General features: G+C 36.8%; 1 protein-coding gene across 3 annotated transcripts in view; it reads right to left on the bottom strand.

Moving 5' to 3' along the window:
• Positions 1-17,821, bottom strand: part of RTTN (rotatin) — a 149,281-nt gene that overhangs the window by 107,742 nt on the left and 23,718 nt on the right. For all 3 annotated transcript variants that reach the window (XM_036109120.2, XM_078060178.1, XM_078060179.1), the window contains 6 exons: positions 16,200-16,370; positions 10,927-11,139; positions 9,250-9,362; positions 6,984-7,110; positions 1,431-1,556; positions 793-909 (listed from right to left, as the gene is read on the bottom strand). In XM_036109120.2, coding sequence (XP_035965013.2) covers positions 793-909; positions 1,431-1,556; positions 6,984-7,110; positions 9,250-9,362; positions 10,927-11,139; positions 16,200-16,370 — 867 coding nt within the window. The remainder of the gene's footprint in view (positions 1-792; positions 910-1,430; positions 1,557-6,983; positions 7,111-9,249; positions 9,363-10,926; positions 11,140-16,199; positions 16,371-17,821) is intronic.

The raw sequence follows: 17,821 nt of genomic DNA, 5'->3' as shown, positions 1-17,821 counted from the left end.
ATTGCAGAAAAAGAGAAATTACTCTTGGTTTTATACATATTGCTGAACCTTTTAACTTGAAAATAAGAATTATATTAGCCTGTCGAGCAACTCCTAAATTTCTTTCAACTCAGGTGAATAGTCACTTGTCAAAATAACCTATGTGAGGTAAGAAGCCTATGTAAAGTTGTATTTAAAAAACAATATTGGACAACTTCAGGAAAATACGCCAACTCTCTTGACACTTGCTGATTTTCTATTTCCCAAGATTCTGATAGTGGCACCTCCCCTAGATGAGGTGCTTCCCAGATCCTCAGACCTGTGCCCACATGACAGGTGGAGGCGGGGAGTGCCCTGAACGCCCCTCACTCCTCCTCAGTGCCCAGAATCACTGCTGAAACGCCTGTTTCCCAGAACCTGTGAATCAAAGTAGCACTCTGATCACATACATACATGGATGCAATTCACAGGCAAGTTTAGTTATGTAACATCTGCTTGAGAAGCACTGTTAGCTTTGCCTAAAAGCCTTTATATAAGGCTGAGTTCTATTTTTCACAGTCAGTGCCAAATGCCTGCACCCCTCTTCTTAACCTCCCACCCAGATCCATAAAGTGCACACAGACAAATTAGCTCTCCTGGTTTGACCTTCTTCCAGAAACAAGACAGCCACCCACTCCCTGCCCCCTTCCCCACAGAGCCTTCACGGCGTCTCCTCATTCCTTTCACAGGACAGCTCTGCTGTCTGCACACGTTTCAATCAATCACACTCGCCCGAGATAAACGGTGTAGGAAACGGGGACTCGCCCAGAGTACCTGCAGCACTGGAATGACAGGACAGAGAGACTCCATAAACTTGTTCCAGGTCCCCGCCGTCATCATCAACCGTCCCTGCAGCAGATAGAGCAGGATGGCCTTGGCGGCAGCATTCACCTGTTCAACAACACGCATCACGTGATCGGCAAAGTGAGGCTCCCACTAAAGTCACCCGTGCACCTGTCACATTGTGTCAAATCTGGAAAGGTGCTCTAATTAACATCTCTTCCTTCAAATGCTCATATTCCATAGCTTCATCTTACATTCTGTTCTCAGCTAGCCTTCCTCCCTAATGATTTCCTTTTTTTTTTTAATCTTTAAGGTATATGTTTACATTAAATAAAAATTTCCCCGATGAAATAACCTGCTGGCTGTAATGCTGTAGAGTTCATATCTTACATGAAAAACATAAGAGCTTCCTCTGAATTCTTTGAGAACAAGTATATGCTTTACCTTGATTCTCACGTTTTCCTTAACATTTCTTTTTATGTAAATAACATCTCAACTGAACCCATAAATCAAAAACAAGTTTCTTTTCAACTTCTCATTATACTATCTAGTTATAGTAGAATAGGATCTTGATTTAACTGAGTATCTAATAAGTACACTTGTCTTTTGCATTTACTCTTATGCCATACCTCATTTTTGGGCTCTTGAATGCCAAATGCAGAGATTTCATACAAAACTTTCGGGTGAAGTAGAAAATGAATTCCATTACAAAGTGAAGACACAGGTTTAGTGACATTATGGACACCTAAGCATTCCTGTAAAATAGTTTTTAAAAATTAGTGACACTAATTTTTCCAAAGGATTCCTCTTTCTTCTGTTTACAATTTAATTCTAATTTTTTTCACTTTACTGAAACTTTTCTTTTACCTGATAGACGATGAAAAAAATTTCTCTTGCCTTTTGAGGCATGTTACATGATATATGTTAGGATATATGTTATGTTACTTTCTGCCAACAAGAAGAGTTTTGATAAATTAAATAACCAAACTTCTGAGACAATCATAATCTCGTGAAGTTGTTCATAATTTTTTATTATTAAAATAAAAATAAATCCTTAATGAAACACCTTTCTTTCTCATCACTAAATATATCAACTTACCTATATTGGTCTTTTCACAACACAAAAAACACTATGAATGCTGTCAAAGACCAGTCCTACCTGCTAAACTGCATCCTAGGTCTCCTCCTAACACCTATTAGTTCCTCCAACTGTCTTCTCCTCCAGCACCTTCACTACTTCTTCTTCAGAGGAGGAGTACTCCTCTGACACACTCTAAGGGGTCCCTGCTGCTCACAGCCTATCTTCCAGCTCTGCATCACAGCACAAGTCCTCAGTCTCGATGTGCTCACTCCCAGGTTCTCCTCCACCCACACTGGTAGGATGTCAGGCCCCACCACCCCCTAGAGGCCTCCTGTCAAACCCCCTGACACCAAACCCAATGGGCTCACTTCTGTTGTCATCTGACTCTGCCCAGGAAAGCATGCTCCCCTTTCACCTCAGACACTTCTGTTTCTGCTGCTGGCTCCTTCAGTGCCCAACTTCTAACCCGTTAGACCCTAAATGGCCTTCTCTCCCCCAGTCTCTCACCAGATCATCCGACTGGTTCAAAACAGTTCTATCCAACCCACAATCTGATACTTAGGACACCACCATCAATCCAACTACTAAATCCAAAACTCCAGAATTCCTCTTTGACCACTTTCTATATCCTATTCCCATTATCAGCAGACCAACCAGCTCTACGTCCATAATACATCCTGAATTCATTTTTCTCCTTCATCTCCACCACATGATCATAACTCACAGGGGCTACTAGAGTGGAATTGGTCTTTTGGCTTCCACTCCTGACCCCTGACAATCAATTCCCCACACAATAGGAAGAATGATCTTTTTAAAAAGGTAAACAGATCAAATCACTTCCCTGCCTAAAATCATTCATAGCTTCTCACTGTACTTAGAATAAAATTCAGGGCGCCTGGGTGGCTCAGTTGGTTAAGTGACTGCCTTCGGCTCAGGTCATGATCCTGGAGTCCCAGGATCGAGTCCCGCATCGGGCTCCCTGCTCAGCAGGGAGTCTGCTTCTCCCTCTGACCCTCCCCCTTCTGATGTGCTCTCTCTCTCTCATTCTCTCTCTCAAATAAATATAAATAAATAAATAAATAAATAAATAAAAGAATAAAATTCAAAGCTTCATAATGGCTGGCAAGGCATTCCAAGGAATTCATTAAAGTCCACTTCAAGGACCTGAACATCAAAACCAATTCCACTATTCTAAATTTCTGAGGGTAAGAACTATCCCACACATATGGATCTCAGCTTCTTGACCTCCTCATCTCAATAACCATTATCTGCCTTGTAACTCAGGAACACTTCAACTTAGCTTCCACTTATTTCCCCTCTAAAATCATAAACACAGGTTTCTACCTTGCTTAACACCTCACAATATACTACTTCTTTGACCTCCAGTCTATAAGTCTTAACTACTTTCTTCCATCTAGCTTTTATTTCCTTTGATTCTATGGGCTATCACTTCAACTACTCAGCTCACGTTCACCAAAGGCCTTCCCTTCCATCATCAAGGAAAAACCACAACCCTTGATGGATCCAAATGTTCACATTCTCCAAAACCACAAACAGCTAGCCAATCATGCAAAGTAGATTAGTTTCACTATTAAGATTATAAAAACAATCAACTGGGCCCTCAATTCAACCCCCAAATCCTGCTATTTGATTTTATCAAACTTCTACTCATGCCAGTCATTTCAAACACACTAAACATGCCACTTATTTTCAATCTCAAAGAAAATATATTATCAATGGAAGGAAGTACCTTCAACATGCTGTTATACCTAAGCCCACCTATGCTCAGTTAGCCATCAATATTCTAGATCCCAACGCCTTCAATTTTCAAAGGCACTAGCTTCTCTTAATTAGCCACTTGCCACCCTCTATCTTTCCCTCTCAGGTGTTCTTTTGATGAACATTTCTACATACTTAAATGAAAATGTATCTTCCTAACAAGCCCCTCCCGGGCTACAGCACCTATCAACTCTGTCAAATCCCTGGAAACAAGGCAGAAGCAGATATAAAACCAATGTCTACAGAATACGAGATTCCCAAAGTATAAACCACCTGCCAAAGAAAACCTTACAATCAAAAATCACATCACCTGCTGAAATCAGCATTTGAGAGATTCAATGGCCATAATAAATGAAAGCATTCTATATAATAGAAAAATCTTAATAAATTATAAAGTAAGTATGTTCACAATTTCCAAAGAAGCAAAAGAAGAAAATGAAAGACCATTATAGGAAAAAAATAAATAAATAAATAAGTTAAAAAAGCAAAGAAAAAGTCTAATAATCAAAAATGGAATCAGTGAAATTTAAAACTTGATAAATAAATTAAATGCAATCACAATGAGATTGGGTGGCTATTATTAAAAGAAAGAAAAAAGAGAAAATAACAACTGTTAGGGAGCATGTAGAGAAACTGAAACTGTGCACTACTGGTGGGGACGTGAAATGATGCAGCCACTATGGAAAACAGCATGGCAGTTCCTCAAAAACATTAAAAATAGAACTACCATGCGATCCAGTAATTCTACTTCTGGATATATATACCCAAAAGAAATAAAAGCAGGGACTCAGATATTAGTATGCCCACGTTCAAAGAAGCATTGTTCACAATAGCCAAAAGTCCTTCATCAGATAGTGATCCTTCAACAAATATAATTACATGCAACAGAATATTATACAGTCTTTAAAAAGGAATGTAATTCTGATATATGCTATAATATGAACTATGAAGACATCATGCTAAGTGAGATTAACCAGATACAAAAAGGCAAATACTATATGACTCCACTTATATGAGATACCCAGCACAGTCTCATTCAGTCAGAAGGTAGAATGATGGTTACCAGGACCGGGGGGTAGGGAGAATGGGAAATTATTGTTTAAAGGGCAGAGTTTCAATTCGGGAAGATAAAAAGTTCTCGAAATGGAGAATGATAACGGTTGCACAACAATGTGAATGTGCTTAATGACACTTACCTGTATACTTAAAAATGACTAAGTGGTAAATTTTGTGTTACATATATTTTACCACATTTTTAAAAAGCAAGTTAGAAATAGCTGAGGAAAGAACTAGTGTACTGAATGACTGCACTGAGGAATTCCATCCAAACAAATCAAAAAAAGATATGGAAAATGTGAAAGCGGATTTAAAAGACACAGAGGGTAAAATAAGAAGGACTAACACAGATCTAGTAAGAGTTCTACTTGGAGAGAACAGCAAGGATAAGAGAAATAGTAGTAATTGAGAATTATCAGAAATGAAGGTAGACATGAATCTTTTGGCTGAAGAGTACTAAACAAGATAAATAAAAAATGTACACAAAGACACACTGCAATGAAACTGAGAAAAGCAGAGACAAGGAAAAGATCTTAAAAGCAACTAGAGGGAAAAAAATCCAATGAAATTATAATTTAACTGATAGCAGACTTCTCAACAATGACAGAAGCCTAACAAGAAAGCAGCACTCTTGACAAAGTGCTAAGGGAAATAGCAGTCGACCTATACTTCCATATCCAGCAAAACTATCGTTCCAGAAGAAGGTAAAATCATGGCATTTTCAAACACATGTACCATCAGTTACAGACCATCAATGAAAATACTGAAAAACTTATTTCAGTGAAAAGTAGACTGAACCTAAATTTATATCAATAAATGAAAAGTATTTTCAAACTAAAGAGCAGTTAAGATGAATGAACTGGTAGGAGTCCACCATTAAATGAAAGGCATAAGGCAGCAAAAACATACATACAGTATGAAATTATATACATTTTTAAGCACAAAAATCAGTTGTATATATTATTCATAAAGACACACATATATAGTAAAACTATATAAAACACATGGATGGGAAGGACAAACACCAACTTTGTAAGAGTGGTTGTCTTGGTGGATGAAGAAAGGGGAAAAAAGAAAGGAAAGAAGTTTGTTATAACTAGTATTTTTATTTCTCTGAATAAAAGAGGGTCAGAATTAAAGTGGCAAAATGTAAACATCTGTTATATCTAGTTAGCATTTACAAAAATGTTAAATACAAGAGTACATTTTCTTTCTTTTTTTTTTAGGATTCTATTTATTTATCTGTCAGAGAGAGAGAGAGCACACGTGCATAGGCAGGGGGAGCGGCAGAGGGCGAAGCAGGCTCCCCGCTGAGCAGGGAGCCTGATTCAGGACTCGATCCCAGGACCCTGGGATCTCGACCTGAGCTGAAGGCAGACACTTAATCAACTGAGCCACCCAGACATCCCAAGAGTATAATTTCAAGAGTACATAGAAACATATATTTTTCAGTACTGTCCTATGTACAATGTTCTTTTCAATATTGAAATAGTTAATATTTGATGTACTATTCTATGCTGAAATATCTTATAGCTTAAAAAGATAGAAAAATATTTTCTTCAAAAGAAAAATATTACTAAGAAAACAGACATGACACTATAAAATTTAAGGTTAATAACCCAAAATTTTTCCTGAGCATAGAAATGACTTTTGTTCCTTAGTTTTAAAGACTTTATTTATTTATATGAGAGAAAAGAGCATGAGCAGGATGGGAGGCAGGGGGTGCAAAGGGAAAGGGAGAAGCAGACTCCCCGCTGATTGGGGAGCCCGAAATGGGGTTCAATCCCAGGACCCTGAGACCACGACCTAAACTGAAGGCAGACGCTTAACCAACTGAGCCACCCTGGCACCCCGAATACATGGTAGAAATCAACATTTTCTTACAATGCTTCCATCATTAAATAACACAACACAAAGGTAATTCTTAACAAATCTTCTAACAAAGCAATTCAATTGCTAGACTTGCTATTTAGGGAATTAATAGCAAAAGTTTCTTAAAGTTGATAAATGTCATTTATTTCTATGGTAATAATTCTTGTATCTCATGCAAAATGTCAACTAATTTTAGAGTTTTAGTAAGAGAATCCAGAGGCACTGGCTGGCTCAGTAGAGCATGCAACTCTTGATCTCAGGGTCATGAGTTCAAGCCCCATGCTGGGCATGGAGCCTACTTAAAAAATAAAATACTATATAAAAAATAAAATAAAATAAGAGAATCCACTATTAGCTCTCTCAACAACAGAAAACAAAAACCAAAAAAACCCACCTTAATAATTTCCAGACAGCAATTGTAAGTTTCAACTTTCACTTGCAGTAATGGGTGAGATAACATGCGTAGAAACACCTTCTGACTTTCTCCTTGAAGTAATGGACTGGCCTGTGCAGATTTCCAACTGGTAAAAAGGTAAAATATCCAAGACATCTAAGGTAAGTGAGTTATTAAAGAGACTGAAAAGCATAGTGGAAGGGGTTTCTTCCTACTCCAACTCCTCCAACTGAGATCTTATTTAACTAACCCAGTATTAATTTACCTAAGCACTTACTTGTCTCAATGGAAAAAAATATTCTCTTAAAAAGTACCAAAAAAGTCTTTAAAAACCCACATTTGGAATGTAAACTGATACAGCCATTATCGAAAACAGTATGGTGTTTCCTCAAAATCAAAAGTAGAACCTACCATATGATCCAGCAATCCCACTACTGATTATAAATGCAAAGGAAATGAAATAAATATCTCGAAGAAATATCTGTACTCCCATGTTCATCCCAGTATTATTCACACTAGCCAATACAGCTGACCTCTGAACAACACAAGGGTTAGGGGCACTGACCTCCATGCAGTTAAAAATCCATGTATAACTTTTGACTCCCCAAAAACGTAACTAGTAATAGCCTACTGTTGACCAGAATCCCTCCAAGTAACATAAACAGATGATTAACACATACTTTGTATTTTATAAGTGTTACATATACATTGTAGTCTTACAATAAAGCCAAAGGGGAAAAAAAGTTTAAAAAATCCTAAGAGAAAATACCTTTACAGTACTGCACATATATTTATTGAAAAAACCCTCATATAAGTGGACCTTCACAGTTCAAATCTGTGTTGTTCAAGAGTAACTATATATGAAAACAATCAAGTGTCCATGGATGGATGAACAAATAAAAAAAATGTAGTATATATATATACAATGTAATATTACTCAGCCTTAAAAAAGAAAGAAATCCTATCATTTGTAACAACATAGATGAAGCACGAGGACATTATGTTAAATTAACCTAAACCAGGTACAGAAAGACAAATATACTGCATAATCTCATTTATATGTGTAATCTAAAAATGTCAAACTCATAAAAACAGAGAGCAGAATAGTGGTGGCCAGGGGCTGAGGAACACAGGAAATGTGGAGATGTTGGTCAAAGCGTACAAGGTTTCAGGTTTTCAGGATGTACAAATTCTGGAGATCTAATGTTCTCTATGACTACACTTAATAATACTGTATTGTATTCTTGATACTTGTTAAGAGAACAGATCTCAAATGTTCTTACCACACATAAACACACACACACACACACATAATCATTAACTATGTGAGGTAATTAATTAATTTAAACATCCCATACTTAATTTTTTTTTTTAAGATTTTATTTATTTATTTGACAGAGAGAGAGAGACAGCGATAGAGGGAACACAAGCAGGGGGAGTGGGAGAGGGACAAGCAGGCTTCCTGCGGAGCAGGGAGCCTGACGTGGGGCTCGATCCCAGGACCCTGGGATCATGACCTGAGCTGAAGGCAGACGCCTAACGACTGAGCCACCCAGGCGCCCTCCCATACTTAATATTTATCATCATGGAATTTACTCTTTCCAAAAGCAATGAAGATACTAAATTCTAAATAGGAATCTGCTCCAATGTCTTCAAAATATTTATTTAAGATTTTATTTATTTATTTGAGAGAGAGAGAGAGCATGAGCAGAGGGAGGGAGGGTGAGAAAGCAGACTTCCCTGTTGAGCAGGGAGCCTGATGTGAGGCTTAATCCCAGGACCCTGGGATCATGACCTCAGCCAAAGGCAGACACACACTTAACCAACTGAGCCACCCAGGCACCCCCAATGTCTTCAAAATAAATTAACCAATGCATGACGCATTCTAAAAATCCGTATAGGAAAAAGGTAGGAAGCAATGAAACATTAAAAAACCCTCAATTAAGTTATTAATTAAAACTTTAAAGATAAATAAACAAATGCTTGAATACTTAGTTTGGATGGACACCAAAACAAATGTATAAAAATCCAGGGATAATTCATTTTGATTACAGGCATGACATTTTTAAAGTCTGCCCCTGAATAAAATAGCTGACTGCCCTAATGCAGCTATATATATAGTTTAGAAGTCAGACATATATAAAAACAATTTTAACTAAAAAACAGTAACAAGATTTAAGACCAGTTCTGTTTTCATTGCTTCTAAGTGCACACATACACAGTACACCCTATAATAATATAATCATATCAAGAAAGAGAATATTACATCTTTGAACACATGCAGATGATTTCCTTTATTAGGGGGAAATGCTGATGATAGGAAAAGCTTCGCAAGGCTTGGTCTGCCAGCTCCACTAATTCTAAGAGATTCTTCTCTCCCTAAAAAAAAGGGCAGAATGAAACAGTAAATGTCAAATTCATGTACAATAGAATTCTCAACAGCTAACTAAGCAACTTCAAGAAATTAGATCATTCATTAAGAAAGAAAACAGATGAACATATGGGAAGGGGTTGGAGGAGGAGACAGGAAAATAAACCATAAGAGCCTCTTAACGATAGAGAACTGAGGGTTGATTGATGGAGGTGGCTGTGGGATGGGACAGATGGGTGAAAGGTATTAAGGAGGGCACTTTTTGTGATGAGCACTGGCTGTTATATGTAAGTGATGAGTCACTGAATTCTACTCCAGAAACCAATATTGCACTGTATGTTAACTAAGTAAAATTTAAATTTAAAAAAAAAAAAAAAAAGGAAATTAGATCATTCAGAGTCCTTGAGACTGTTAATATTTGCTTAAGTCCACTTATCCAACAAGCAAACTAAAAATGTCAGCCCAGGAGGAAAAATTCCTCACGAAATGCCCAAGAAAGGTTTCTATTTTTCACCTCTAAGTAGGCTTAAGGTTACAACTGAGTGGCTATTTGTTTGTAGCCCTATTTCCCTACTAACTGTAGACTCAGAGCAGGACTCATGTATTTTTATGATCCATTTCCTCCTTCTACATCCTGACTGCTTCTACAAACATAAAGGATAACCAATACATGCATGATTAACTGACCATGCAGAATACCACAGAAATAATTCAATTTAAAGACAATCTGCACTTCTATTACGGAGGAAACAAGAAGCCATTGGCATTGAGATATGGCTAAAGAAAAGGAAAAAAAATAATGGGTAACTAAAGGAAAATTAGAGGTTGAGATAGCTTCCACTGTAGGGAATAAAAGGAATAAATATTTAGCTCCTAATTTTTTAAGATCTTCAGGACCCATTTTGGTACTTTCAAACAGTAAACAACTATTGTAGTCAGTGTCTATTTTAAGACTCACTAACCCCTTCATTGATAACATATTAAACATCCTAATTAACAGTTTCTCTAAAAGGGATAAATAACAATATATAATTATTGCTATAACATGGCACCTAAAGTCATCCTACCTTACAAACAATCTAGTTCATGGTTTTATTTAATAAAAATCAGGCTCTTTGTGTGAGTGAGTACTAAGAATCCATAAAATATTAAAGGAAACGTGTGTCTACAGATAAGCACTAAAATGGCCCTTATACTTGTGTTTATGTCAACTGTCACAGTGTTCATACAAAGTAAATCACTTCAAAAAGGAACTATTAAATATTCAGACATTGATAATAATTACTGCCTTTTTAAAAACCACCGGTCTCATGAACACACACCATTCATCCATCTACAGTCTTCGTTTACCTGCCCCCTCATGCAGTAGGCAGTGCATCAGTCTCGTAACATCTTCGTTTACCTTTACACAAATCATATCCTTACTTTAATATGATAAATGACCATTCAGTAATAATATACCCCGCCTCCAACAATTCAGTTATGGTATGTCCATTGATTTGAAAGTATAGGCTACATTTTCCAAATATTTTAGCAAAGGAATATTTCAAAGCTATTAACAAAACTGTTTACCTCCTTCCCAACATCAGACAGGAAGTTACAGGTACATTCAATTGAATAAACAGCCTCTGCAGTTCGTTTATAAATACTGTAGTTTTCAGAATTCAGCTGTTCCAAATATGCCACAACAGCTTCGTGAATATTTGGATATTCCAAAGAAATAGGCATGTCCAAAGAAACTAGAAATAATGCTGCTGACATAGACTCCGGTAAAAGGTGGCTTGCCTTAATGAATTAAAAAAAAAAAAAAAGTTAAAAAATTTTTTAAGAAAAACATGGTAGACTACTCATATAGCTAGCTCAACTTTCTATTTTTATCATTCTCTATCACAAAGTCTATGCTTTTCCAAAGAAAATTCTATTCCCTAATGCACTACTCACTTCTGTGTCTTGTTCAATGTAATTTTTCTCTGCCCAGAATAACTGAAGTCCAAATTTCAACATTTTCCCAAAGCCTGGGACACAGGATGCTTAACTTCTTCCCCAAACCAACAACCAGAACTACCAACAGCTAGAACTGGACCCTCCACCTTGTTTATAACTCTGCTACTGAACTGAAGGCAGGAGGCTTTTTGATCTGATTATTTCATGCTGTGCACATAAATCTCCAGAATAATGCAATAAACTCCTGAAGACGAGCACTTCCCAACCAAACAAAGCTGAACACATAACCCAGGGCTTATTAACTACATATTGAATTGAATAACACTAAATCAAACATAACTACAGATTGATTTGAACAGAAATTGATTTTTTGTTTAGTTTGTATTTTAGAGGGAAAAAGGGAAATTCAACAATATTTAAATAGTTCTAGAACACCCAAAGAAGACTGACCCTTAATTAGTATAAAACCACAGGCCCAAATGAAATAATACATATTTTAACTTCAACTGATTTAAAATTGAAAGAACTGTTTGGGTTCTGTTTTTTTAATGATTATAGTTTAGTGATAGGATTCTATGAATCAATTAAGGAAACAAAAAGGATTAAAAATTTAATGTTTGGAGAAAATAATTTGGCAGAGCTCACTACTTTGGCTAAAATAATGTCTTTATTAAAGTAGGTTTGGTCACCATTTATTTCATGGATAACTTATTTTAAGAATAATTAGTTACCGCCTGAAAATCTAAAATTAAGGTCTGAATCAGTTAAATAATGCTTCTGTATGAAATAAAGTTGCCAAATAAATATCAGAAACCAAAGGAATCAAACATAAGCATGAAAAAAAAAAACCCGCTATTAAGATAGCAGCTATTAGAAAGTCAAGAGAAATTTCATGATTCTGTGAAGAACTCTCTTAGTGGGGAAAAAAGAGAGGCAAACTGAATTACCTGATCACCTATTATTTGCTCACTCAGCAAACACTTATTGGGCCCCTACTGTGTTCCCCTACCATAAGCCAGATCCTGGGGGCACAGCAGGAAGCAAACAGAGCCTCTGCCCTCACGAAGTGAACATTCCAGTGAAGAAGGCAGAGTAAATCAATATACTTCATAAGATATCAGTGTGACCAGCAGTGCTAAGAAGAAAAACAAACAAGGGATGGAAAAGATGGAGAGGAAGAGATACAATGGGGAGCAGAACAAGGGAAGTGCTACTACTCTAGAGGGGAAGGCCTCTCTGATAAGGCAACATTTCAGTAAAGACCTGGAGGAGTGAGGAGCTGTGCGGGTTATCTGGAGGAAAAGCATCCGTAGAAGAGGGAACTGCAAGTACAAAGACCCAGAAATAGGGTATATCTGGCAGCAAGAAGACCAGTGAAGCTAACACTGAAGGATGGGCGCAGGGGCAAAGTGACCACATCAGCTAAGGCTTAAAACTTGTCTTTGGAGGAAGCACTGGAAAATTTCAAGCAAGTATCAAGAGCAGTCTGTAGAGAAAAGGTGAAACAGTGCAAGGGTGGAAGGTGGGACATCATTGAGGAAGTTACTGCAACAATCTAGGCACGAAAGGGGCTTGAACCCTGGTAACAGCGGTGGGAATGGCTAGAAGTGTTCAGATTCCAGATAGATGTCAAAGAAGAAATGACAAATTCTGCAGAGGGACTAGATCCAGGGATGTGTGAAAGACAGGAATCAAGGATGACTCTAAGCGTTCTGCCTGATCAACAACCAACTAGAAGAATGAAGGTGCTATCTACCCAGAGAAGGAAGACTATAGAAAGAACAGAGCAGAACTGAAAAACGAGTTTGCAGTTCAGGGGACACATGTGTTCTGGAACTATAAATCCAGGAGGTGTCAGCAAATTGATGGTATTTAAGACCACAAATGGGAGGATATCTCATGAGGACCTTGGTCAGTCCTGGGGTTCTACTCCTTTCAAAGGTTAGGAAGAGAAAGAGGAATTAGCCAAGGAGATTTTGTGAGTTGGGCACTATGCTAGGATACCAAATCCTCATGGATCTAATGCCAAAGGCACTGTGTTCTAATTTTAAAAGAGCTCTCTCTGACTCTAGTGAGAAAAGTAAGAATAGCTGATGTGAGAATTAAGCACGAGCAGATGTCTAGCATATCTCACTTAATAAATATTAATTTCCTTTCTTCTTTTCACCCCAACACTAAGGAATTCTGACATCTTCACTCTTCCTCCCTACATCTGAAACTTCATCATCTCAGCAACTCAAAGCACCATGCTACAGTCTCAAATTTAATGCTGGCATGGCCCAATGGACTGATCACAGTCGAGAGACTGAAGACAGCTGTCCTATATATATAAGCATTAGTCACATGTCAGTCAGAACTAAAAGTGAAGATACTTCACAGCAAATCCATCACCACTATTAGATAAAAACAATCAACAACATCATTTCATGTGCTGAGGGGGAAAGGGGCATAACACTGCTCTCTCTATACCTTCCCACTCAGAGCAGGCACAGCATTATCTAAAGGGCTTGTTAGGACGCAGACTTTCAAGTCCTACTCCAGAACTAAAGGATGGAAATATGCAAGATCCTAGGTGATCCCTCTGCACATTACACTTTGAGAAGTGCTACTCTGAATCTATCAGCTTTAGCAAATTATTGGATTATATATATCTCACTGAAAAAGTCAAAGCCTTGTGGTATAAATTCTTCCTTACCCTTAGTCAGCTAGCTAAGAAACAGTCCCAGAGGTTCCTAGGATGCTCTGGATCCTGCTTCCAGCACAGGGCCAGTATTTTTAGCACTTATTTTTACCAATTTGATTTATCCAACCAAATTCTTTTTCATAAGATTACTAATGCATTGTTTTAACCTGTACATAGGTATTGTCCAAAATCTTTTCAACCAATAATTATCAACTTCAGAAAGGCCTTCAAGGTCATTTTGTCAAAACTTTCAAATCCAGGAAATCTCTACACAGATTCATATTATCATTTTCCAACTTCCAAATTATATATTTGGGAAGTGGCAACTCATATTTAAAAACCACTTTCCAGGTTGTAAGTTTCAGAATCCAAACTGCACTTCAACTTTTGGTGGGCCAGCAACAGGCAGAGGGCAGCATAATCTTGTATTCATATAAACTGAAAGAAGACATTTTAACAGAAATGGCAGAGGATTTTTGTTTAGATCTCATTTTAAAGTTCTTAATCAAAGCAATTACAACCATCTACAAACTGATACCCTAATTACCATCTCCTCCATGGCCTTCTAATGAAGTGCCAACTACCAAAATTCACAGATACTTACTTGCCTTCAAAAACAAAAACAAATAAAAAATAACTAACTTCAAAAAGTAAAAGAGGCATGGAGGCTTTATATTATTCTAACACTGAAGTAACGCAAAATAAAACAAATTACTGATTTCTACTTTAGTTGATTCCTGCCCAAAAAGCACATAAATGAAAAAAATCTGTAATAAGCAATAAATAAAACTATATGATATAATTGATAAGTTTTCCATCAATAGTACAACCTATAGATAGATTGATCATTTGCAATACTTAATAACAAGTTAATATAGCACTACTAATTTTTCAGTATATAATATCATGTAAAGTGAGACTTCCATATTTTAAATGCAATTACAATCTTATATGACTGGAATTCTTCAATTTATAATACTTCTAACATTGGAAAATTTCCTCAACACAGAGAATTTCTTCAGATTAGTCACTTCTTCATAGTAACGAATGAATGAAGTTAAAAATTAAAATTAACAAAAGTGATGCTCTTTTCCCTAAAGCAAAATACTAAATTTAATATTTAATATTTTGGGGTGCGTGGGTGGCACAGTCAGTTAAGCATCTGACTCTTGGTTTCGGCTCAGGTCGTGATCTCAGGTGGTGAGATCGAGCTCTCCGTCAGGCTCTGTGCTCAGCAGGGTCTGCTTAAGATTCTTTCTCTCCTTCTCCCTCTGCCCCTCCTACTTGTGCACACGCTCTCTCTCTCTCTCTTTCAAATAAATAAATCTTTAATAAAAATTTAATGTTTTATTCTTGCTTTCCCAGGTGACCTGATAGTATACTGCATATATAAGTGTTATGAAAAAATGGAGTTTAGACTATACGCTCTGCGGAATTCCACAAAAGGGCAAATGTCTATAACAAAGGACAACAAAAGGCACAGGAACTAGTTCTTTAGTTGCAGTAATTTCTCCCATACCTTCATCAAAACATGCCACACCTTTCTTTTTGCAATAAGTACACTATAAAACACATGTGCGTGAATCACTTGAGATATTTTACCACTAACATTCAAATTCAGAGATGATTTAAAAGAAATAGGTACACCTACTAAAATCATCTTTAATATACAGTTATAAAATGGAATTGTATTTTTCAATAAAAACTTAACAAACAACTGCTATAAGCAACAACAGTGATGAACCTCAAAAAAGATCTTGAGCAAATACATACCTTATAATTCCATTTATGTAATGTTGAAAAACAGACAAACTGATCTATATTGACAGAAGTCAGAAAGGAGGAGTTTAGCTTGGACGGAGGAAGGAGAGGTAATGGATGGGAAGGGACTTTGAAATGCTGGTAATAGTCTATTTCATGTTCTGGGGTGGTGGTCACTTTTTAAACACAGATATATTCACTTTGTAAAAATGCAGTGAACTGTGTACTTTCTAAACATGTTACACTACAATTCTGTTACCTAAAGAAAAAAACTTTTTTAGAATTACTGGTTTTTTTCTATTAAATGATTTGTCAAAACTGTTCAGAAATGTTAGTCTTTCTCAATGACTACATTTCCAATATAATCTTTGTACACCATGAAGTGACCAGAAGAAATACATGACAGAGCACTTACTTGTAATATTCCATACACTACAAGCAACATTACCTGCCTTACCTTCTCAACAGGGAGAAGCAACTGCAGTACTCGGACTGCGAACAGTGAAATGCTGACAAAGGCCATCCGGTGGTGCACAAGCACGACCTCGGGTTGGTCCAAGCTCACTCCGCTTTTATGGTAGCACATGGTATCTCCCAGGGACCCCAACACCATGAGGAGTTTCTCTTTCTGCAGACATTTAAACACGAAACAGGAAAACAATAAATTTTAGGGAGCCAGTATGGAAAATTTCACGGAGAATAATTTAAGATACTATGACTGAAGAACAAAAACCAAAACAAAAATTTATTCCTCCCTGTAACAATGACCTATACCGGGACGCCTGGGTGGCTCAGTCGGTTAAGCGTCTGCCTTCGGCTCAGGTCGTGATCCCGGGGTCCTGGGACTGAGCTCCTCATCGGGCTCCCTGCTCAGTGGAAAGTCCGCTTCTCCATCTGCCTGCCTCTCTCTCTCACTCCCTCAATCTCACTGATTGACTGATAAATAAATAAATAGATAAATAAAATCTTTAAAAAAAAAAAAAAAGAATAAGCCATACCTGCTGAAGTAATTTAAAGCACTACAAATGAAAAATAAGCACACCTAAAGTTTCTTCAAACAATACTTCTAATAATGAATAAAAATAAACAAAATACAAAAGCTTAACGAAACAAACTCCTCCTAGTTTCTAGTGCTTAATTATTCTAACTTCAAAACTCGGCATGCAAATCTCTAATGAAGTATTTATTAGGCTTACTATATGCTTAACACAGTGGCAGGTATAATGGGGGAAAATGCATTAGCACAAGAGACATCCATGCCCTCAAACTGATCCTAAAGTTACTAAAGAAATGAAACAGGGAAAGTCAGATCATTAAAAAAACAATTAAATATAAAATTGTATGAACTCTCCACGTAATAAGGTTATTTAAAGGCAAGTGTTCTGCCATCATAAATTTATAGATAATTTAGTACTTAACTAGAAGTTATATCCTTTAAGTTGAAAGGCATACATAAAATACAAAGAGAAAGCTGCAACATAGTCGGCTAACTTGCAAATCATGACAATATAGACCAAAATACATCTTACACATGCTGACATGGCCCATAAACGAGCTGGTAAAAGGATAGCATCAGTAAGATAGTAGAACAAACAAGCACTGGAGATCTTACTCTCACCTTTCCATTGAGAATATAGGAAAATAAAAATAGGAAATAACCTGTAAACTAAGGATAAAAATGTATGCCAGATTTTTTTGTTCAAGGATAAATATATTGGAAGCAAAATTAAAAGGTATGAGGCCCCAAAAAAATTATATACAGGATCAAAGTCACAATGAGATATGGCTTCACATCCATTATGATGGCTATTATCAAAAATAATGGAAAATAACAAGTTTTAGCAAAGATGCAGAGAAACTAGAACCTTTGTGTGTTGCTGGTGAATATGTAAAATGGTCAAGTCAGTTTGGAAAGAGTACGGCAGTTCCTCAAAATATTAAACATAAAAATACTGTATGATCCAGCAGATTCACTTTTGGGTAATATACCTATGAGAATTGAAAGCGGCGACTCAGACACGTACTTGTACATCATTGTTCACAAAAACAGTATTCACAATAGCCAAAAGGTGGAAACGT

Source organism: Halichoerus grypus, chromosome 13, assembly GCF_964656455.1.
Source record: "Halichoerus grypus chromosome 13, mHalGry1.hap1.1, whole genome shotgun sequence".
NCBI classification, from domain to species: Eukaryota; Metazoa; Chordata; class Mammalia; order Carnivora; family Phocidae; genus Halichoerus; species Halichoerus grypus.
This window is presented reverse-complemented; position numbering and strand designations above follow the sequence as displayed.